This window comes from Lasiosphaeria miniovina (assembly GCF_030549165.1).
Source record: "Lasiosphaeria miniovina strain SMH2392-1A chromosome Unknown B0T26scaffold_1, whole genome shotgun sequence".
Lineage (NCBI taxonomy): Eukaryota > Fungi > Ascomycota > Sordariomycetes > Sordariales > Lasiosphaeriaceae > Lasiosphaeria > Lasiosphaeria miniovina.
The window spans coordinates 2,283,032-2,305,582 of NW_026848220.1; the positions used below are offsets into that span (position 1 = coordinate 2,283,032).

At 54.5% G+C, this 22,551-nt stretch overlaps 7 protein-coding genes across 7 annotated transcripts; 3 read left to right on the top strand and 4 right to left on the bottom strand.

Annotated features, from left to right (window-relative positions):
* Positions 1-565: 565 nt before the first annotated feature.
* Positions 566-1,632, bottom strand: B0T26DRAFT_26989 (putative glutathione S-transferase). Its single transcript, XM_060434094.1, has one exon. It carries the CDS (start codon positions 1,354-1,356, stop codon positions 673-675), a length of 684 nt encoding a protein of 227 aa, XP_060302446.1. The 5' UTR covers positions 1,357-1,632; the 3' UTR covers positions 566-672.
* A 1,573-nt stretch (positions 1,633-3,205) lies between these two features.
* B0T26DRAFT_26993 (kinase-like domain-containing protein) lies at positions 3,206-5,089 on the top strand. Its single transcript, XM_060434095.1, has 6 exons — positions 3,206-3,382; positions 3,568-3,609; positions 3,682-3,860; positions 3,912-4,106; positions 4,169-4,588; positions 4,660-5,089. Exons 1-6 carry the CDS (start codon positions 3,310-3,312, stop codon positions 4,762-4,764), a joined length of 1,014 nt encoding a protein of 337 aa, XP_060302447.1. The 5' UTR covers positions 3,206-3,309; the 3' UTR covers positions 4,765-5,089.
* Positions 5,090-6,232: 1,143 nt separating this feature from the next.
* B0T26DRAFT_669972 (uncharacterized protein) lies at positions 6,233-9,421 on the bottom strand (the record flags this gene model as incomplete). The annotated part of the gene is made up of 3 exons (XM_060439128.1): positions 6,233-7,031; positions 7,288-7,363; positions 7,579-9,421. 3 exons carry the CDS (start codon positions 9,419-9,421, stop codon positions 6,233-6,235), a joined length of 2,718 nt encoding a protein of 905 aa, XP_060302448.1.
* A 577-nt stretch (positions 9,422-9,998) lies between these two features.
* On the top strand, positions 9,999-11,629 carry B0T26DRAFT_745607 (autophagy protein Apg6-domain-containing protein; the record flags this gene model as incomplete). The annotated part of the gene is made up of 2 exons (XM_060444583.1): positions 9,999-10,083; positions 10,158-11,629. 2 exons carry the CDS (start codon positions 9,999-10,001, stop codon positions 11,627-11,629), a joined length of 1,557 nt encoding a protein of 518 aa, XP_060302449.1.
* Positions 11,630-13,089: 1,460 nt separating this feature from the next.
* On the bottom strand, positions 13,090-15,747 carry B0T26DRAFT_27276 (uncharacterized protein). The gene is made up of 5 exons (XM_060434111.1): positions 15,602-15,747; positions 15,353-15,539; positions 14,359-15,296; positions 13,967-14,279; positions 13,090-13,903 (listed from the first exon to the last, which is right to left on the bottom strand). Exons 1-5 carry the CDS (start codon positions 15,608-15,610, stop codon positions 13,122-13,124), a joined length of 2,229 nt encoding a protein of 742 aa, XP_060302450.1. The 5' UTR covers positions 15,611-15,747; the 3' UTR covers positions 13,090-13,121.
* A 773-nt stretch (positions 15,748-16,520) lies between these two features.
* Positions 16,521-19,666, bottom strand: B0T26DRAFT_27170 (uncharacterized protein). Its single transcript, XM_060434105.1, has 4 exons — positions 19,050-19,666; positions 18,198-18,980; positions 17,758-18,134; positions 16,521-17,701 (listed from the first exon to the last, which is right to left on the bottom strand). The coding sequence occupies exons 1-4, from the start codon at positions 19,446-19,448 to the stop codon at positions 16,756-16,758; spliced, it is 2,505 nt and encodes an 834-aa protein (XP_060302451.1). The 5' UTR covers positions 19,449-19,666; the 3' UTR covers positions 16,521-16,755.
* Positions 19,667-20,866: 1,200 nt separating this feature from the next.
* B0T26DRAFT_745609 (uncharacterized protein) lies at positions 20,867-22,545 on the top strand (the record flags this gene model as incomplete). Its single annotated transcript, XM_060444584.1, has 8 exons — positions 20,867-21,120; positions 21,183-21,214; positions 21,298-21,404; positions 21,479-21,785; positions 21,907-21,972; positions 22,036-22,097; positions 22,185-22,350; positions 22,427-22,545. 8 exons carry the CDS (start codon positions 20,867-20,869, stop codon positions 22,543-22,545), a joined length of 1,113 nt encoding a protein of 370 aa, XP_060302452.1.
* Between the last annotated feature and the right edge of the window lie 6 nt (positions 22,546-22,551).

Consider the following 22,551-nt stretch of genomic DNA (forward strand, 5'->3'; position numbering starts at 1 on the left):
AAAGCTGGCGTCCCGTGCATCTATCTATCTACCTGAACGTGTGTAAGTGCCATTGGTATGGTACTACAGAGCACTGAGTACAATGCTTGGCTCTTTCTTCTTTGCTATTTCTGCCACTTTGCGGCCCAGAGAGGTATCCTTCTTCATCTTCCGTATCCTTATCTATTCGACTTCCAGGTCGCTCGGAAGGGCACCGAAGACTATCTTACGTTACACTATATGCCCCTTTCCCCACAGAGCGGTAGCCACGAACTTGTTGCTCTCGTCAGCGTCACTCAACCAATCAGTGTGTGTGCCATGCTCACGGGTAAAGCTGCATGCATATATCTGCTCCCCTCTCGACCCCCTTGTTGTTATGGAAAAGGGAAGAATGCTTGTGTTTCCATATGCTTTTCCGCTCTATTTGGTCGTAAGTTGTCTAGAATGGACTAGACAAATGTGCCATCCAGGAATTTAACGGGTTTTTCGAGGTCAGATGTGAGATGGAGTGGAAGAGGTGAAATTCTATTCTATCATTGAGGGGCGTCTATTAAATTAATGTCCATGTCCTTCCCAAGGGAGTTGTGTTGTTACCATTCTCCGAAGTGCCAAATCCATGCCCCAAGCACACTTCGACAACAACCTCCGTTTAATCTCATGGCCTATGTAACCAAAACAACCACGCTCCTATCCTCACTTGGCATCTTTTGCCGGGGCTTCCGCCGCCAGCAGCGGCTGCATGTCCGGGTCTCCAATCTTCATGGCCCTCTGGTATGCGGGCCTCTGACCGACGCGCTCAAGGTACTTTGTAATGTTGGGGTGCTCAGCTAGGCTGTAGGGAAAGTAGTAGCGCATGGTTGTGAGGGGGAACACGGCCATGATGTCAGCGGCTGTGAACTCTGCGCCTCCGGCGAGCCACTCGTTGTCGCGCAGTCGGTTGTTGAGCGCCGCGAGGCCCTTCGCAAAGCGCTCCCGCGCCATGCCCGCCATTGGGCTGCTGGAGTCGGCGCCCGGGAGGCTAGAGGCCATGACGCGGCTCAATGCCGGCATGAAGGTACCGTTGGCAAAGTGGAACCAGTACAGAAAGTCGGCGTACTGCGGGTGCGACGGTCCCAGGAACAGCTGGCCGCCGCCATGCTTGTGAGAGACGTACTCGACGCACGCCGAGCTCTCGGCTAGCGTCACGAGCTTGTCGCTACCGTCGTCGTCTTGGATCACGGGCGAGGTCCCCGCCGGGTGCAGCGCCTTATACTCGGGCGGTGCCAGCAAGGGTGCCCGCTTGTACGTCTTGAGTTCGTACTTGACACCCAGTTCTTCGCACAGCCAGAGCAGGCGCTCGCTCTGGCTGACACCTAGATGATGAATCGTGAGGACCATGGCTGGGGAATAGCTTGAGTAAAATGACACAATTATCTGGGTTGTTGGTTCCCGGGTGGATTTTAGGGGCAATGAGATAGACACGGAGGCATGGGAACTAGGCAAAATGAGAGCATCCGGAAGAAATAAGAGACGTCTTATATAGAGAAGAGAACCCAACTTGAGCCGGATACAAGCAAAGCAAAGTGATTGGCCCTTCCGCACCCTCTTCCTTCCTTCATCCTCTTGACACTAGACTGGCCCTACTGACCCTACCAGCCCTATCCGGAGACCCGCCCATCCGAGTCCGGGATTCAGACCCCGGACAGGCTACGGAGCGTTCCGGAAACCTACCTGGCTAGAAGCTAGCCCACGAACAAGAAGGGACATTCAGAGCCGTCGAACAGGTGGAACCGAGAGAACTAGGCTAGCCGACGATAACCTGGGTGAGTCACCCGGGAGCGGTAGCCATCGAGAGCTGCAGAAAATAAAAGCTCATCGGTTTGGGCGGCTTGTTGGTGATTGCCAACAAGCGACCAACATGCCGGAGACTCGGAGGAGGACAATCTAGGTATGTACTGAAGGATTCCCTCAAAACCCCGATGCAGTGAAACTTGAAGTAAACCGCAGAATACGCGCATCCAGCCATGCCGACTGTCAGCTATGCAGCAAGCAAGCAACATCGAGGCTTGGTGAGAAATAATTCCAAATCCTTTTAAACTTTTTTTTTTCATCATGTCATCGGCTATGCCCTTCCCCGATCGTTTTCAGCGATAATTATCACGTGAGCGGGACTGCTACCTACTAAGGTGGCCTATTTAGACGACATATGTTATCTGCCTGGGTATCCGTAGGCTGAATCTCCATAGGCAATGAAGTCTAGGATCGGATAGTTGCTATTCTTTTAGCCCATTCTCTTCGCCATGTTGTGTTGGGCGAGGGTTTTGAACAAGGGTTCTTGGGGGATTGTCTTAAAGCGCGATTAAGGTTAACTACCGGAAGGAAGAAGAAAAAAGAACTTTGTCTGATGGACAAGCCCGAACGCCAAGGAAGGCAGACGGAAGATCGGGCACTTGATTGAGTGGACCGGCAGCGAAAAAGGAGACCGCCACGGGCCATGGCCGGCGGCCATCGTGGCCGGCACCATGGACAAACCACATGGATTGTGCAGAGTACTGCCTGGAGTGTTCCTGCGGTACCCGTGTCTTTGCGTGTTGCAAAGGGAGATATAAAATCGACAGCTCCAAAGTCAATTGCGGTCTCGCTGAGGAACATTGGCTTCGAGATCCTTCAACCTAGGTGCGCCACTACGAATAAAAGTTCTCGAGGGCATTCTGATGGCAGTGGTGTTGTCATATGATTCTCATTGGATTCTCGTCAACGAAACACGGAGTGGCCCCGTCTTTAGGCTGCGCCAGACCAAGACAATCGTACAGATTCCCGACGTGCAACGAAGGCAATCGATGGCGCAAGAAAAGGAGATTGATTGCTCATCTCTGCAAATAAAGGGCGCCCTTCTCTCTCTAATATCTATGGATTGCTCAACTGAGCATTAGGGTACCTTGACCTTCTTACCTCTCGGGACATAAAAGGGAAGTTGCCGCTCTATTTTAGCGCCACTGTAAATCTCAGGCCTGAGGCAGCCACGGCTTGGAAATCTGCCCCAACAGGACCCACAATCACGGCTGCGCGCAAACTCAAAGCACAACCAGGCCGCGAAAATCGCAAAACGCAAGGCGCGCCTGCGGCTGGGCGAGTCCTACTAAAGCAACAGCGCTTAGCAGGTAGCAGGCCCACACCGACCGCCTTCTGCCCCTCACCACAACTGGTCATCACAGCGGACTAGATCCGTCTCGTGCTTCTTTTTCGTCGTCCGCAATCTTCACCACCCTCGACCAACATTGCATAGCAACCTTCCAAGCGACCCCAGGCTGTCCCAAGCTGCGCGCAACCCGGCGCCCCTCCGTCGCAATCATGGCTCGTGTCTATGCCGACGTAAATCAGAACCTGCCCCGCACGTACTGGGACTACGACAGCGTCAACATCAGTGAGCACCCCCTCCCCTCCTTCATCCCAGATTCGCCCGCCCTTGGGAGTCCAACCTTATCCCGCCCCCGTTCGCCGTCGCCATCGCCGAATCCCCACTAAACCAGCTCCTCCTGCTTGGAAACTATTTGATATGGCTCGAGAGAGAACCGGGCCCTTGCTGACTACCAACTCTTTTACTCACAGGCTGGGGCGTTCTGGAGAACTACGAGGTTGTGCGAAAAATTGGTTCGTCTTCCTCCCACCCTTCGCCGCCCATGCGCTCTTTCTTGACGTAGCCGCTGACCGGAACCAACCCAGGCCGCGGTAAATACTCGGAGGTTTTTGAGGGCATCAATGTGGTCAACTACCAGAAATGCGTCGTCAAGGTGCTCAAGCCAGTCAAGAAGAAGAAGATAAAGCGCGAGATCAAGATCCTGCAGAACCTGGCCGGCGGTCCCAACGTTGTCGCACTTCTCGACGTTGTCCGTGATTCCCAGGTACGTTGCCTTTGTCTCCTGTACAGTAACACGCGCTCTGACCAGCAGTAGAGCAAGACACCCTCTCTGATCTTCGAATATGTTAACAACACGGATTTCCGGGTGCTCTACCCAAAGTTCAACGATATCGACGTTCGGTACTACATCTTCGAGCTCCTCAAGGCGCTAGACTACTGTCACAGCAAGGGCATTATGCACCGTGATGTGAAGCCTCATAACGTTATGATTGATCATGAGAACAGGAAGGCGCGTTCTCCTCTCACCTCTCTATTCTTGGATTCAAAGCTTACCTCTTTTATCCCCTACAGCTGCGCCTCATTGATTGGGGTCTCGCGGAATTCTACCACCCTGGCACAGAGTACAACGTTCGCGTGGCTTCGCGCTATTTCAAGGGCCCCGAGCTGCTTGTCGACTTCCAGGAGTACGACTACAGCTTGGACATGTGGAGCCTGGGCGCAATGTTCGCGTCAATGATCTTCCGCAAAGAGCCGTTTTTTCATGGCGGAAGTAACTCGGACCAGCTCGTCAAGATTGCCAAGGTCCTTGGCACTGATGACCTGTTCGACTACTTGGACAAGTACGAGATCGAGCTTGATTCGCAGTACGATGATATCCTCGGTCGCTTCCAAAAGAAGCCGTGGCACAGCTTCGTCAACGCCGAAAACCAGCGCTTCGTTAGCAACGAGGCCATCGACTTTCTGGACAAGCTGTTGCGATATGACCACGCGGTATGTCTTTGGATTCTCTCTAATTTCAACTAGCCATTTTTCTGATCGGGGGCATTGGCTCTAAACTACAGGAACGTCTCACGGCCAAGGAAGCAATGGCGCATCCCTATTTTGCGCCAATCCGCGACGAGGTCACTCTCCAGCAATACTTGGCTGGTGGAACACCTCAGGCCTAAGCCGAGGTAAAGGTAGGGCGGCATGTGGTCGCTACCGCCCTTCCCCCTCTTCTTCCTCAACCACACTTTAGCTTGCCGTTTTTCTTTTGGCTACCGAGACCGAGAGGGAGACGGTTCGACTTTAGTGTCAACGACCTGGTTCCCGCGGGCGCAGCGAAAAGAGCGAATGGAGAAAAATATGAGACCAAAATTGCCGTATCTGAGAAGGACAACCTTCACCCCCAACCTCACTCAGCCTCCCTACCCCCTACCCCCCAAAGAAATGAAATACCGGTACTATTTCGTGTATGCGCTGCAGTCTCCTGTTGGAATACCCCCCACGTACTACAACTACCGGCACTTACAAAACCCCAAGACCTAGCCCCATTCGAAATAAAAGAAGGGAGCAGGAAATGGAAAATTGGAAGCAAGGGTCGGCAGCGAATACGACAATGATCTAGTGCCACATTTCTTTTGTGGGAGGAATCAAAATGGGCCGATGGACGACTTCAAATGTTGGGGTGATCATCTCATTCTCGAGAGGGCTATCTGTGCGTGTCTGTTTCGTGTGTCTACTTGGGCTCGTCTTAATGAGCTATTTGGCTAGCTAGCGGAGCACGCCTATATTATCGGATTCTTGCTTTACTTGGGCAAGGTAAACCAATGAGGAACTAGGTTCCTATCTGCCTAGATAGGCGGGCAGACACATGTCGATCAACAGGTGGCCGCCGCTGGGAATCGAGATGCATCAAGGCGGCCAAGCAGATGAAAGGGCAACGGTCTAGTGGAGGGGAGAGAATTTGAGGAGGAAGACGCCCAAGCGAAATTTGACTATTTCGTAGCGTTTTCATCATGGTTTTCTTGTTTGGTTTTTTCTCTCTTCCAGTTCATGTTTTTTCCTTCTCTCTCATGGTATGGGTTTTCTTTCAGGCCTACTACTACTAATATTATCAATCCGTACATAGGCTTAATAATATGGTTGCCTAAAAACAAAAACGCCCCTTATCCTTTTTCTATTGTCTTTTACGAGGGTATAAATTGAGTGGCATTTCATCTCGGTTTTTTGTCTGTTTCGTTGTCACCTTGCGCTCAGATATCTAGAACGCGGTGGAATGTTTATATTTAATTTCGACTGCTCTAGGAGCGACTTCTACAGTTGGATATATCACCAAAGTGGAATGAATGGCTTATACCCATAGCTATGCACATACTAAAGTGAACACAATTGGGCATTTCCCGAAGCACAGTAAAGAGTCAGACAATTGAACGGTACTGATAGAGCAAAATATTTGCATCTATCATTATTTTCCTCGTCTTTTGGTATATTCAAGTCTATGTCTGTGTGCAGCTAGCTATCTGCTTGGAATTCGAGATACCATTCCATAGAGCTCCTCCTCCACCATACCATATCCGGGATATGGTTCCCGTGCCAATTCTAGAGGAACTTCCCCAAAGCGCCATTTCCGCTAGTTAGTTAAGTGGTGTTTGTTCAGAGACAGGCAAAGCAAAAGTCCCTGTCGCAGCGGAAACCGCCCTCGCCGCATCTGCGCATGCTCCCACCGGGAGTCTGGACCAGCTCCGACCCCATCGGCTCCGAGGTCGTCTCGACGCTCCTCCCTCGGCGCTGGCGGACGGCGAGATCCGCCCCGCTGCCGCGAAAAGCCAGGGCCGCTGTGGTGAGGGAGGACGACATGGGGCCCCTGCCAGTGGCGGAAAACCGGGCTAGGGTCGACCGGAGAGAGGAAGGCGAGGACATGGGACCGGCAGCACCAGTTTTCTTGCTGTGTGAGCTTAGGAGCAGCCCCTTTTTCAGGGTCAGCTTCCTCTTCTTGATGGTGCTAGAGGAAGCCGCCGAGGCCGCGAGAGCCAGGCGCACGCGAGCGTGTTGCTCGGAAGGAGACGAGTAGAGGTTGTTATGGCGATGCTTGCAGCGACTGCCCGAAGGCGTGAAATTTTCGGGCCCTAGAGATAGCTCGTCTTCGTCGTCGTCTGAGAGGAGAGAAAGAAGGCCGGTGTGCCTGGAAGATGGGGCGGGTCTCGTGTTTGAAGACACTGTTGTGTGGCGTTGGGTTTTGTTTGGATTCACTGGAGTGGCGGGTGCCGCCTCCTGCCGCTTGGCATTCTCCTTGTCGCTCTTCTGTGCCACCGGCTTAGAAGACTGTATTTTCTCGGCAACTGTTGCTGCAGCTTCTGGATGGCCTGGTGTGGTAGGTAACGAGGGGACCGGGTCTTGCTGCTGTTGTCCATTATCATCATCCTGATGTATGATTGCTGGTTCCTTGTCGAGGCTATTGGCCTCAGCGTTAGGATTATTGATTTGTGTTAATGGATCGAGTGGCGAGGGAAACGTTGCCGGCATCGCGCTATCTGCTGTTTCTTTAGCTTGGGCTATAGTCTTTGGGTCTTCGTCGACAGCCATTGATGTCTCTTCTAAAGGCTCCGGACCAGGATTTGGCTCTGGCTCAGCATCGACTGGCAAATCAACCTCTTTCAGAAACGTTTTCGGACGTCCCATCTTCCGTTTTATGGCAGGCGTGGGCTCACAGAACGTAGTGCTCGAGACAGTCTCTGCTACTGCTAGGGTCGGCGTCTCGATGACCGGCTGTGTACTGAGCGCAAGCTTCTTACCAGGTTTAAGAGCCGACTTTTCCATCGTTACGTTCCCTGCCCTATTTTGCCGAAGACTACTCTCACTGGTTGTGTCTTTGACAGAATTTGCTTGTCGTGATGATGTCGGTGGGGGGGTAGGCGAGATGCCGTCTAACCCGTCCAACTGTGACGACTGTTTCTTTTCGTTCAATACTAGTCCTTCCTCTGTTTTATCGAGGAGCGCACCAATCGCTACTTCTGGAACCACATCGGGACCTGATGGGGGCGTATGAGTGATGATTTTGTGATTTGTACTTCGGCGCTCCTTTTTCCTATTGGAAGTTTCACCCCTAGGTGCCGGGGATACAGTCCCCGGTGCTGGATTGTTCTGGTGTGCCCTAATGACCGTGTTCGGCTTGCGGTCGAAGCGGCGACAGTTCTTGGATTTTGGCAGCGCGGGCTCCTCCTCGTCGGAAAAGGTGTATGCGGGATCCAGGACGTTCCTCGAAAATACTTCGACAGCGACGCCTTCAGACTGAGATTCACTCTCGGGGGTGGGCATCCGTGCTTTGGCAGGACTGGCATGGATATGACCAGTCTCTGACTCGTCCTCGCCTACATTTTGAGGCGTGGGATATGCCATTTCAAGCGTGGTTTCTGGTGTGGCTTCGGGAGTAATGGCCCTGAACAAGGCGTATTCGCTTGCTCTTTTCGCCACAATTTCTACCCGCAGGCACTGGTTTCTTGGTTTTGTTGCACTTTTGATGCTCAGTTCAGAATGACCAATGTAAACGTCTGGCTGCTCTGTTACTCGCGCAGGAGTTTGGGACGACAATGACAGCTTCTCAGGCGGAGTGGCCTCGACCGCCGCCAGATAGCCCTCACCCGACGCACGTTTGCGTCGGCTCTGTGGTGCTTTGACTTGCCGAGCCGACGTCGTAGGGGTGGCGGGGTCATGAGCATCGGATGACAGCAGTAGCTCAGCTTCAAGCGGATATTTGGTGACCGGGGTTTGTTTGTCTTTCTTGGGCTTCAAACTGCCGCCACCTGAGTCCAATATCGCTAGCTTTTTTTGCTTTGAGGGGGTTCTGCTCGTTGGGGTGTTGGCATCCTTTGGTTTCGGTTTCGGCTCAGACGCCGCTGGACGGCTGATCTTTTCAGAAGAATCGCTCGCACGGAGAAGGCCTTGCGGTGGCAGCTTCTTCGGGACCGACACTCCGCCGGGCCCCGGCTCGGTCGGTTCTACAGTAGAAACTCCCATGAGAATGTCGTCCTCGTCCTTGTCGTCGGCATCGCCACCGGAAATCAGCGGCATTCTCGCCTTGCCCCGAGAGAACGAAGTTGTGCCGGCGGGCTGCCACGTGTTTTGGAAGGCGGACGGGGGCAGCTCCGGAACCCTCCAAGCAGCTTCAGACCAGTTGTTTATTGGGGGTGGTGCGCCGTACGGCATAGAGAAACCACCGCCAGCCTGCATCGGTGGAAATGACCCTGAGCCAGGGAATAGCGGGGGGGCTCCCATGAACGGCGAGGGCCCCCCCATAAACGGCGTGGATCCTGCCATAAACGGCGAAGGTCCCGCCCATGGCCCATTGAAGTAGGATGGGATGATATGTGAGGCCAAGGGAGGCGGTCCAAGCTGCCGTAGCGAGCTTAGTCGTAGGTCACTTTTTCCCTGCAATATTCTTTCCTCTTCGTCTATCGAGGCAGTATCCGAGGCTGAGTCCTCAGTTGCGAGGGCTTCAGAGATGTTGTCGTTGTCATTGCCGAATGCGCCCAGGGCCGTGTCGGTCTTTTTGAGCGACTGGATGTGTCCATTGTCGACGACAACTTCACAGGTTCTCAAGTCGATCTCGTCACCAATGCCTGTGAAGTCCTTCTCGTATTTGTCAAAGATGCTTTCGAAAGCCGACTTGAGCTTGAGCGCCGCAAAAGCGCGAGACTTTTGCAGACGATAGCCTGGGTCGCGGCGCGCATTCAAGTCTTCGGGCCGTGAATTCAGCTCGTCGGCCTCGACATCGTCTTCGTCGTCGACAGCGTCAGGGTGAAAGGAGGAGGCGCCAACTCGCGCTCGCTTTGGAGGCCGTTCCATGTTGCGCACATGATCAAGCCCGCAGAGTTGTTTTGTTGTGTGAGTGTGACCGAGGTTCCGAGAGCTCTCAGGACATGGACATTGTCCAATGTCCATGCCACTTGTTGCGTTGGGAATGTCGCGTAAATTGATCTTGGCGCGCGCCGCCGCGCCGAGCTAGGATGTGGGTGCTCCCCGCTAAGCCCACAGTAGATCTGAGACTACAGCGCACAGTGTATAGAGCTCTCAGTACATTGTGGATACACTAACTTGGGTGTATTATGTAGGTGCTGTGCTGTACACAGAGTGTATTTCAACAGTGCGAGGTTCACTCAGCTTGTTCGCGGGGTTTCTCCAGCTGGATGACAGCGCCTGGTGCCTGCAAACTCCCCGTGTTCCCTCCCATCTGACATTCAAGTGGAGGGAAACTTCCATCCAAGGTCAGAGCTTGCATCCAAACCTGCGTCCTACACCACCTCTATTACTAAGGCATATAAAACGTTCATTACCCGCTTTCTCTTGCCGGCGACGGACCTCCCTGCTCTACACAGCATGGACGGAGCCTCTCAGAGCAACAGCAACAGCAACAGCAGCAACAATGTATTGCCAGAAGTGCCGCGCCCCGCTCAGACTGGACAACTCGGTCGAGGATCTGAACCCGGCTGCCTATGATCTGCTCGTTGGTGAGTTCTGGTCCCAGTCCCCTCCTTTATCTGCCTTGCATCCATCGTTGATGTCACTGACCCGATCTCGCTAGCTACACATTCTCAACAACAACAAACGCTCAAGAAGCAAGCCCCATCCTCGTCCCGCACCCCCATCCTCCAATCCCAAGAACGGGCAAGGAAGCCCGTCTACGACCAAGCCGCGAACCATGGCAGCCACGCTACCTTCAAACGACACAGCGGTCCGGGGAGGGGCGACGGCCAGCTGCGCGATACCTCCATGTCCTTCATCCTTCTAACCGAATCCCAGATTGCCCCCCCCGGCGGTCTCGCCCAGCAGAGAAACACCCACCCGCGGTACCCTGATGGCACATCGTCCCTCCATTCCCGAGGTGGCAGCAATAGCGGCAACGGTGGCGGCAACAGTGGTGGCCACGACGGGCCCGGCGACGAGGATGACTCCACAAAGTCGTACGAGATGGAGCGCATTGCCAAGCTCTTTGAGATCCTATCCGCGCGCTCAGACATCGACCATCCCGTGTGCGTCGAGTGCACGGAGCTGCTGCTCGAGGAGGTGCAGAAGAAGCTCGAGCTGACGACACGAGAGCGAGATGCCTATGTAAGCTACGTTAAGGAGATGCAAGCGGGCGCACCCACGGACGAAGAGCTACAGGCACAAGAGCAGTCGCTGCGGGCGGCCAGGAAGGCCGAGACTGAGGCGCTCGCCGAGCTACGACGGCTCGAGGAAGTCAAGGCGTCAATGGACGCGGAGCTGGCGGCGCTTGAGGACGAGTCGCAGGAGCTTGACGGGCAGGAGGAAACCTTCTGGCGTGAGCGCAACGCCTTCGCCAGCCGCTTGGACGACTTCCAGAACGAGCGCGACAGCGTCAACAGCAAGTTCGACCACGACTCGCGCCAGCTCGAGAAGCTGCAGCGCAGCAACGTCTACAACGATACCTTCTGCATCAGCCACGACGGCACCTTTGCCACCATCAATGGCCTGCGTCTCGGCCGCCTCTCCAGTAAGCCTGTCGACTGGCCCGAGATCAACGCCGCCTGGGGCCACGCCCTGCTGCTTCTCGTCACCGTCGCCGACAAGCTGGCCTACCGTTTCGAGGGCTACGAGCCGCAGCCCATGGGCTCAACGTCGCGCATTGTGCGCCTAGACCCGGCGTCACCAGCTTCGAGCCGGCTTAGCAGCGGCCCCGCGAGCGCCCCGCCGCCGCCGCCTAAGCGCCACGTCCTCGACCTATTCTCGAGCGGCGACATGCCCCTCGGTCTGACGTTCATGCACCGCAAGTTCGACAACGCCATGACGGCCTTTCTCGAGCTCGTGCGCCAGCTTAGTGCCCACGTTCAGCTGCAGACGGTCGCCGACGGCACCCCGCTCGCCCTCCCCTACCGCATCGAGGGCGACAAGATCGGCGACGTCAGCATCAAGCTTGGCATAGCCCAGGACGACGGCTGGACTAAGGCTTGCAAGCTGACATTGACGTGCTGCAAGTTCCTGCTCGCCCACGCCAGCAATGTGAGCGCCATATCAAATGGTCGTATAGGTGCCTGATATAGATTTTTTCTTTTCTTTTTCTTAGGTTGTTGGAGCGTTGACTTTACTGAACGGGAGCGGCTACCTGTTATCGAGCTAGCTGCCTATTCTCTTACCATGCGCAGTTCCCTAGGTAGTTATGCACGCAGGGGTGCCGTCATTGACATTAACAGCCCGGGGAGGGAACACAGGCGTTGCATTCATGTTTCTTACTTACTATCAAGGGGATTAAGGGGGGCCGATTTTGCCATTAAAGAGGCGTTACATGGCTTGTTATTTCCGTTTCACGCCTTCCCTCTGTGTGCGTGTATGGATTTTAGAACGGGGTTATACGAGCACGGCGCAGAAAGGAAGGAGGTATAGCATAGCTTTTTCTTTGGCTTTCTTTTTCATGTTATTCACACTACTAAAAGACAGTGCATTCGAGGATAGGGAGAGTTGCCAGTCACGGCCGGGCTTGCCCATCCGAGCAGCGCATGAGTCAGAAATACCGAACATAGAATAGAACAAGAGAAGACACTGTTCAGCCGTCACTGCCTTGTATAAGGGATGCATGCAAGACATTGATTCCTAAATTAAACCCTACCGACCAAAATTACTCAGCTCCCTAAGGTAGCTCCAGAGGAGCAACTCGCCTACCTCACAGACCGATATGAAAACGGAAACAAAGAGATGTGCTTCATGGGCTGGTTCGGGACTTGAAAGATGGATAAGCAGACTGAAAAGCAAAGCAAAGCAAAGCGTATTCCTCAGACGCAGCTAGAATAGGAGAAACCATGAAACAAATAAAGATAGATAGAGATACCCCGAAACCAGTTTCCTTCCCCCTCAAGGCAGGGCCTTGGATTCCTTCCTGCCTGCCTATTATTACCTCCCTCCTGCAAAAAAGAAAAAAAAAACGTAATGGAAAAGGGGAGGAAAGCCAAGAGGAATAAGCGGAAAAGAAAACCAAAACCGAGAGAAACAAAAGCAAGCGATAAATCAACTACCCTTCCGATCCAATACGTTGAAATGAGTGTGTGTCAATCACATGGAATGAAGAAAAGTCATTATCGCTGCTCACTGCCGCTCGCCGTCGGACTCGTCTTCGTCATTCTCGTCACCGCTATCATGTTCCCCGTCACCGTCACCACTCTCGTCGTCATCCCCATCCTCCAAGAATAGCTCGCGGCTTAGCCCTGCTCTCCCCGGGGAGGCAGCAGCAAGAGCGGTGCGCTGCTGGCGGCGCAGAAAGGCCTTGAACCCGCCGCTCATCCTTGCGACGGCGGCCAGGTGGCTGTCGGCAAGAGCGACGGTGTCGTCGAGGCCGCCGCTGTCGAGGGCTTCAGTCTCGGCTAGCGCTACGGCGGTCTGCAGGGCGTTGCGGATCTCGCGGCCGTTCCAGCGCAGGGCACGCACCTCGGCCGACGCGAGGGCGAACTTGCGCGCCACGGGTAAGACGGTGCGCTTCCCGGCGCTGTCGCGCTCTATATTGCAGAGCAAGACAATGAAAGGTCAGTATGTTGTGCTGTTAGATGTATAGGAGAAATAGGTGGTAGACGGAGACAGCTGAAGGTTTTGTTGGAAACGCTGCTCCGAGGGTGGTCACCCTTCCTCTCCACACAAGAACTTGGTAACACCTCGGGACAAGTGGTTTGACCAAATGAAAAATGCAGAAAGCAGAGAAAAAAGAAAACACAAACGTACCGAGCCGGTCAAAGTTGTTGATCCAGATGCGCTGCCGGTCGTCGTCGGTCAGGTTGCGATAGTGAAGGGCAACGTGGATGCGACTAGTAAAGGCGCTGTCGAAGGCCTCGACGCGATTGGTGGTTAAGATCAGCAAGCCCCGGTAGTACTCGAGAGCGCGAAGGAATATGGACACGAGGCCGTTGCGGCGGAGGTCGCTCGCGCGGCGCTGCTCAAGATAGACATCGGCTTCGTCGAGCAGAACGAGCGCGCCGAAGCGCTCTCCCAAGGCGAGAAAATAGTTGAGAGCGCGCTCGACAGACGTGACGCTCATGGATGTGCTGATGTCGCCGCTAGTTAGAGCCAGGAGCGGCCGGTGCGTTAGCTCTGCTACACATTCCGCAGTACACGTCTTGCCAACGCCCGGCGAGCCGTGCAGCAGAAAGATGCGCCCTTCGCCTTTGTTCTTCACAAAGTCAGACGGCCACGGCGACACCCTGCCGTCCAAGCTGGCGAACTTTCCCGTCAGTGCCTTAACCGTCAGTTTGATCTCGCTGTCAAGCACCAAGTTTTTGAAGGCATCCTTGTCCGGGGTGACGTCTCTGAGAAACCCGACATATACGAGCGCTTCTTGCGATTAGCCATACTGAACAGACAACAAAAGGATCCGCGGGTGCTTCTTGCGCTTACCCCAGCGTCTCTCCCCGAGGATAAAGGCAGGGATCGTTTTATTCAGCACGCGAAAAAATAAATCCTCATTCTCAGGCGGGTTGTCCTTTTGGGGGTCCAGGTTGTCAAAACCAGCAAAGGGGCTGGGGCCCTGTGGAATTCCTGCTTCGCGGCATGCTTTGCAACCACAGCGTGGCAGTGTCTCGGGCAAACTGTCCTTCCTCGGAGCGGATGATGTAAGGCGAGGCTCCAGAGACTGAGGAACCAGTTTTCCGTGAGCCCCGTCTCCGAATCGTTCCCAGCCCTCGGGGTCAACGACAACACGGCCAGTCACCTGTGGAACGTACGGTATAAAGTCAGCCACGACCAGCTCTGCTCTCAGAAATGAAACCATAAGGGACAGAACCACTGACACTGCCTCCAAGACTCCCATCCCTGTTTATCAATGGGCCGTCATACTCCTTATAGGATGGCCGCTTGGTAAGGTCCCAGTACAGCTTTCCGAGCTTGAATTGTTCTTCGGCCACTTTCTTCGCTCCGCCAGCCATAAATTGGGCGGGAACGAGTGGCAACGTTTCGATGGCTCTTGCTCCGTTCCACGGATAGACATGGCTCGTCTGCATGCGGCGTTGCAAGCGGCCACCCACAAACACGATGTTCCAAAGGTTAACCAGATAGGCACCTAGCCCGCCGTCGTCCGTCCCGGTCCTACCAACGCCGCTGATCACAAACGGAACCAGTTGCCCATCTTGGACCTTGTAGGCGACCTCACCGGGCTTGAGAAAGAGCCAAAAGAGGTTGAATGTTGCAGTGGGGACGCCCAGAGGATCGTTCCAGCGGCTCGCCTCCGCCTCAATCTGCCCGGCGAGTACCCCTTTCAGGAAGGCGAGAAGAAGGTCAATGTGTTTCACCACAATCGCCGCATACTCGGCACTGTGAGAGGTCGGTTGGTTGGTTCTGTGGTGCTCCAGAGCCTTGCAGTGATGCACTAGGACTTGGTATGGCGCCTCGATTACCGTTGGCTCTTCAGAAGTGAAGTCAGGCGCCGATGGGTAGTAGCCAACAATAGCAGCAAGGGCAGCCTTGAGATGCTCAGAGTGGATCAGCATTAGTGTTTTCTCGGTCCTGACAAGCTTGGCCCCAGCCCCGTTCCCATCAGCATAGGTGCGGAACGCATAACTGTCATCCTCCAAGACAAGTTGGGGGCCAGGAACTCGTGCAGGTACGCCCGGACGCCGGTGCGTCGTAGAGACCCTCTTAGCAATTTCGATGACCGGTTTCTTCCCGATGTCCATTTTGTCTGGCTCTGCCCCCGATGTAGCAGCATCTATAGGCTTGTCGCTCTCGCGTCCTTCTCGGTTTTAGCCGATGCTGTGTCTCACACAACCGGAACTGCCCATAACTCACTTTCGAGCACTTTTCCCGTGCTATTGCACCATTGCACCGAGTAGAGAAGGTCCGGAATCTTGTCGCCGAATAGAGGCTGCTTGCCTGAAACCCTATTATTGGGGTCCTTGAGCATCGTATCACGAGTTTTTCGTGACTCGCTTCCAACATGCTCAAAGCTCGCCGTTGAGCTGGTCTCGTAATTGAACTACGAGGTAGTTAGCGGCCTTTCAACCACGAATCGGGAATTTAGAGCAAGTCATCTCGTACATCTTCCATGACACAATCGGATCAGATGCTTGATGGCATTAGGCGATGGGCGTTTGGCACAGGTACGGGTGCTTCAACGAAGTCTTGAACCTGGGAGGACGAGTCCAGACTGGTGCGAGACTGGAGATGAGAAAGCCCGAGAGACACGACCCCGAGGAGAGGCGGACGACGCTCTTATCTCTGCTCGCCTGGTTTGACAACAACGCGACATTGGGGGCATCGGGTTAGGAGACTAAGGTGGCCAAGGCTGAGCAGGAAGACTGAAGGTGTAAGCAAACACATGCATGTTTCAGAGCAGCCAACCATATCATGGGGATATATTAAAGAATTCCAGCCGTGGAGTCTGTGTTGGACGCGTAGATCAGTCATCGGACCAGATTTCTGAAGTGGTGGACCTTTTTGTCGTTGTCTGCATTGGCGTCTTGGGGATTGCTGCGAGTGGCCGCGGGATTGTTTCGCGAGACGGAGAGAGGTTGGGGGCTGCGCCGCTTGGTCGCTTTCAGGTCTCCCCAAAACAAACAGAGATGTCCGGCGGGTCTAGCGCCGAAATAACAAATGTTGACGTATCTCGCTATCTATAATCCTTTCCGAGAGACTACCTACACATTGTTAGATGGAGCAGAACAGGGATTAGTAGAATGAGGGAATCGATGGAAGGAGGATGGGTGAAGGAGGAAAAGGCCTAAATAAGTGCCTACGCGCCTTTTGTTTGCTTCTCCTGTCCCAAAGGCCTATAAAATGACGCAATAGGGTCACCGGTATAGCCCATTCTGCTGACCTTACTATTATGGTCGTGGTGTTGTTCCTTTGACCTATTATTGGACTGAAACTATCCGTAGGCATTAAGCATTGATGTTGACTCTCGAGTGAGAACCACAAGGCACCGAGGTTGTTAGGAAACACCTCAATCTAAATTGTCGAATCCTGTTTATGGCCCCCTCGCACTTGAAAAATCCCGCCGCATATCTAGCCCACCACATGTAAAGAGCAAATCTGGTTATGGTTGTGTGGTTGAGAGGCAAGGGCGTAGCTTTTCAAAGTCTTTTTGGAAAGCAGTACCTAGCGCCATAACGCCACCATTAAAAAAGGCCCGTGTTTAATAGAGGGCAAGAATGCCTCTGTGCCGCAAGACCACCCCCTTGCCGCTCCCTCATCTAGTTTGGTGAGCCAACGCGAGCAGGCGAACCAGGTGGCTCCAAAGACAGCGATGCTAGGCGGCGAGTGAGGGATAAGGAATGTGGCTGAACCGCCGAGTCTTCGTGTGCAAGGGTGTAAGCCGGCCAGTCCGATTGTATTGGGTGCTCGAGGGGGCCAAATATCACGTCGTCGGCCTCGATCATGACGAACCGCTTGAGAAGTTCGACATCCTGATCTCGCATCAGGCTTACCTGGAGGCGCAGTACACCTCTTGCAATGTAATAGCTCTGGCTCTGATCCTTGATCCCCTTTGTGCAGAGTAGCAGGGTTGACCTCAAGGCCTCCATGATTGAGGGATCCTCATTTGTGTTTATAGCCTCGACTGTCAACTGGGAGAGAGAGCCGAGAAAATGTGTGAGAAAGCTATCCAGGGCACTAAATCCGTGACGGAGATAGTAGAGCCGAAGGATCGTCTCAAAGTAAACCAGGGAATCGAGGTAAGCCTCGCGGGGTGTCTTCGCGGGAAGCGTGACTCCTTGGGTCCTTGTACCCCAGTCATAGTTGACTATTGGTTTGAGAAGCGCGATCAGGAGGATATGGTAGTGCATGTGAAGCTTGAGCTGATGCGGCATTACAATCCTCTTGGGGGAGAGAGGTTCTGGGAGATTGCGAAGCCAGGCGGTCATTCTATTGTAGAACCCAAGGATCTGGTCGACAGACAGCTTGCGGGGGAGGTTGGAATTGGACGGCCCGACCTGGACAAGCGTAATGCCATTCGCTATGCTCCAGAGGTCTGCCTTGGCCTTGAAAAGAAGACCATGGTATGTTGGCAAGCGTGACTGGGTCGACGGGTACTTGACATAGGTCTCGCTATAGAACTGAGGGCATTGGATGGGGTCAGGCAGCGATGATTCAGGCGGCTCCTTCATCAATGGCACCCTGAAATAGTGGTGGCAAACCACGCTGCAGTCTATTGTGAGCGAGGCTTGGGTGGGTAAGCAACCGGGATCATTTCATACCTCTGCCATCCGAAGAATACCCACGCTGTGAAGTCCCTAACCGACCGCACGTCTTGGCCAATGTCGGGGCGAGTTGCCCGAAAGAGTTGTATCTCGTTGGCCATGTCGAGGGCGCGGAGGGTGTAGCGCCAACCAACCCTGTCAAAGCCATTGAAGGCGTCTATTAGATTTAGAAGGAGGGCGGATTGTATTAAGACCAGCCTGCGTTGTTCCCACTGGTTGGACTTCTGCCGCGAATTGGGATTGTCTGGCTGCTCTGGGGGCCTTTCAGTTTCGGCCTCAATCTCAAAGAGGCGCTTCGCCTCAGCAAGAAACTGATATCCCAGGTTCTTGGGGTTCCAGTATTCAGAACGGTATTGCAATCCTCGGTGGCAGTACTTGGATTGGGCTATCAGCAAAGGTTCTCGTTCTCGACGTAACGCAGGGGCTAAAATACTTACACACCCTACACACAGTACGGTGTTAACCAATACTTTTGAGCAGAAACGTGGACGGCCGTGAGCCATGTCCTCAAGAAAATAGTCCTTCTGGAAGAAGGTAAACCAGTCATGGTCGTAGAGGAGATAGTCGTGAAGAAGCTTCCGCATCAGATTATCATCGCTGCTCACAGAAGTCCACTTTGATGGCTTGACCACATCAAGCCATGGGCTCACAATGGTTGCAGATTGGTAGGGTCTCATGTAAGCAATACGCTCCGGTTCTTCACCAGGGAAAGCGGGTAACTCGGGAGTGGCGTCCGTTGGAGAGGCAGAGCCAGAGGTAGAGCCGGCATCATCTAGCAGCCTGCGTCGTTGGCTAGGAGGCTCTGAGGTGTTGGCAGGGGTCGGAGCTGCCAGCGGGGCAGCTTCGTAAACCTCAGAGTCAAGGTATTGATTGCCGGGATGACGCAAGTAGGCAGGCATCTCGGACATGTAGGGGAAGTCATAGCGAAACCTTGCCTCAGGGACTAAGGCAAGCTGCACTAGAACATCGCCGTAGTTGACATGACGCAGGATGTTGGCGGCATCTGCGCCACGGCGGATTCGTTGGAAGACCTCGCGGGCCTCATGGTCTGGTCTTGACTGCAGGACGTCGTATATCTGCTCGAAGGTGCTCTTCTGTGACTGCAGCTCGCCAAACTTTCTCTTGAGAGCCTGTGCGTGTGTTTCTGCTGCGTTTGTGTCAAACTCGCACTCAGTGCCGCGCTCCTTGCAGATGGAGCATCTTGGGCGTATGCCATCACACTATTTCATCGAGTGTCAGGTCAGCGCCCACGTTGGACAAGAAAAGGCATGATACGAGTTGGTCCACACCTTTGACTTGCGCCGACGACAGGCGCTACAGGCTGCCGTTGTGGCCTGTCTCTTCCTGCGCTTACCAGACGTAGCGTAGTTGGGGTCGCTAGTTGTAAAAGGGCTCGCGGCATTTATGGGATCTCCGTGGCCATGGCTGTGGGCATAACTATCACCACCGACGCTACCATTGCCACTGACACTGCCACGGCCATTGGGGCGACCAACAGCGGGGGCGGGGGCGGGGGCGGAGACGGGAGCGGGTATCTCGGGCGGCGATAGCCTCGTCTCTCCGGGACCGGCCGCAGGCAGCAGCCGCCGTAGTGGGCCGGTAGGTTGCTGGCCGTTGGGGGCGGGCACTTGGAAGGAAGAGAAGGAGGATGAGGATGGCGATGAGGATGAAGCTAATGCGGGCTTCATGGTAGGCAGTCGCGGTATGCTCCCAACAGCTAGTGTTGTTGGCTGGATAGCATGAGATGGAACACGCTGGCAACAGGGACGGACGGGTCTGGCGGGATAGTGTAGTTGAGACGGCACCGCACAAGTCGGCGCTATTGAGACGTTGACTGCCTCGGGTGCTTTGTTGCGGGCTTGCGGCTGGCTAGGTAGTGGTCTATCGGACGGCAATTTACAGGCTGAAAGACAAAATAGCGGACGTAAGGACGAACAGAAGGGCAGGCAATGGAGGGCAGCGGTCGTGGATGAGTTGCACGTTTTGGTCGGGAGTAGACTTGAGGCGGTCGCCTCCCACGGACAGCCAGCCAGCCAGACAGGAGACAGACTAGTAGACCGATAGACCGGCGGACAAACAGACTGTCAAAGTGCCTGTACTGAAATATGCCCCCAAATCAACAGCCTCAGAATCTGGTTCCGGCTCCCACCATACCACCCTCCTCAGGAAGAAGGTCGCGTCTCATGCATGGGAAGAGAGCAAAACTGCAAAGCTGGCCACCTAACGGACTTGTCTCCGTGCGGCTTCTATTCGCTGGCGCAGTTGCTGCAGTTCCTGGCTGGCTGCAATGAGTGGGCTGCAATGAGTGGGCTGCTGCTGTTGGGCCGCTCATGTAAGACAGGCCGACGGCCGTCCAAGTGCTGCATATTGGATCCTCCGTAGTGGTTTTGCTGCGCGACCGGGAGGCAGTCGGGCGTCGTCGGTCGGTCGTGTCTGTTATCCCGGCCAGCCAATTATTATTAATAGTTAAAGACGCCTACCTAGTACCGGCAACGCCCAATTCCTAGCTGCCTGTTACCCTCGCTTGGCAGCTAGCCTAGCTTTGGCTTTTGCTCCGGATTTGCTCTGGCGGCCAAGGGCCCAAGGAGAGTGAGCTTTAGGCCAAGTTCCGACGCCAGATGCGGGGCACATTGGCCAATGGGGGGGGATCGCGGGGTTTCCGGCCAGCGTTTGGGATCCCTGCGGTGAGCGAGGTGTGGTCGGCTGGGTCTGGGGTTGCCTTGCATCTCGGCTTCCTCCGTAAGCCGAAAGGAAATGTGGGTCAGTTGCAGGGGTTTGGATTTGGATTTCGTTTTTTTTTTCAATCGCTCACCGCAATCGGGGACGGACCGTGTGACTGTGTGCCGAACAACTCGTCTCATCGTCTGAAAAGCTCCAGAAATTGAGACCACGAATGCCCGCTCTGACTCATTGAATGCTCCACTGCCTAAAACCTCACCTCATTGCTCTTTCCTATCACAGCCCCGCCTTCCTCAGGCTCGGAAGCAAACTTGAGTTAAACAACTGGCAAAGAACGCACCTTCCCTTGACTCGATCTTTCCTGGCAAGCAAGCGAGACTGTCCACGTATTCCCCTTAGTTTAAGACTTGCACCAATTGTCTTTGCCATGGCACCCACCGTCTTGCATCTCCGTAGCGAGACCAAGCCACTCGAGCACCGGTCTGCCCTGACTCCAGCCACGACGTCTGACCTTATCAAGGCTGGCTATGTGGTCAATGTGGAGCGCTCGCCCGAGAGAATTTTCGATGATGCCGAATTCGAGGCAGTCGGCGCAACCTTGTTGCCTGAGGGCAGCTGGGTCGACGCCCCCAAAGAGCACATCATTGTCGGCCTGAAGGAGCTGGAGGAGAAGGAATGCAAGTATTCCGCACCACCAGCCTCGTGCCGTGTCGGCCTTCGCAAGTCATCTCGCTGACAGACAGATATCAGTCCCTCTTAAGCACGTGCACGTTCAGTTTGCCCACTGCTGTGCGTTGCCCCATACCCGCCGAAACGCATCTCATGCAGCTATGTGTGATCAATCCTGACCTTAGGCAGATAAGCAACAAGCCGGCTGGGAGAACGTCCTTGCACGATTCCCGAGGGGCGGCGGAACTCTCCTTGACCTGGAGTTCCTCGTTGATGATCGCGGTCGTCGTGTAGCTGTTCGTTTCTTCGTCTTCAAATCCCTGTCCGGGGCCCCCAGAAAGCCAGAAATGAGCTAACCCCAGTCCAACAGGCCTTTGGCTTCCATGCAGGCTTTGCAGGGGCTGCTCTTGCTCTCGAGGTTTGGGCATGGCAGCTGAGCCACAGCGAGCCCTTCCCAGGGGTGAAGAGCTATCCTAACGAGGATGCCTTGATTACCAACGTCAGCCGCGTGCTCAACGAGGGTGCCAAAAATGCTGGGCATATGCCCCGAGTTATCGTCATTGGCGCTCTTGGTCGCTGTGGATCCGGTGCGGTTGCCGCCCTGAGAAAGGCTGGAGTCCCAGAAGACAAGATCGTCAAGTGGGATATGGCTGAGACTGCCATTGGCGGCCCCTTCAGTACGTAACCACTTACACACACCACATCGTCCGCTGTCCCCACTTCGGACTCGTTTGCCGACCGAACGGGGAGCCCCAACGAAATGAGCTGCGGCCTGCTAACAAACCCTTGTCTGTGAAGAGGAAATTACCGACAGCGACATCTTTGTCAATTGCATCTATCTGACAAGCAAGATCCCCAACTTTGGTAAGCCTTCTGCACGGACCGCAAATCCTACCCATTCGTTACTGACTCCGAGCCCTGTTACAGTCAATCTTGAATCGCTGCAAGTCCCAGACCGCAAACTCTCGGTGGTCTGCGACGTCTCCGCCGTACGTCATCTCTTGTCCCCACTCCTAGCTCTACACGAGCGTTTCCACTGTTTGTAATTACCGACGGCTGACACTTTTGGGATATAGGATACCACCTCTCCCTTCACCCCGGTTCCCATCTACACGGTGGCCACCACTTTTAACAAGCCGACTGTCCCGGTGGACGGGCTCAAGAGCGGCCCTGCGCTTTCAGTCATCTCGATTGATCATCTGCCGTCTCTTCTGCCTCGCGAGGCATCAGAGGCCTTCAGCCGTACGTTGCTTGCATCCTTCCCTGTATCTTCATCTTGTTGCCATTAAGAGTAGGCACTGACATCAAGATTTCTTAGACGACCTGCTGCCCCACCTTCTCACCCTGAACGATCGGCAAAACTCGCCCGTCTGGACGAGAGCCGAGGAGCTCTTTAAGAAGGTCGCGACTCTCCCAGCAAGCGCTCTGAAGAACTGAACCCCT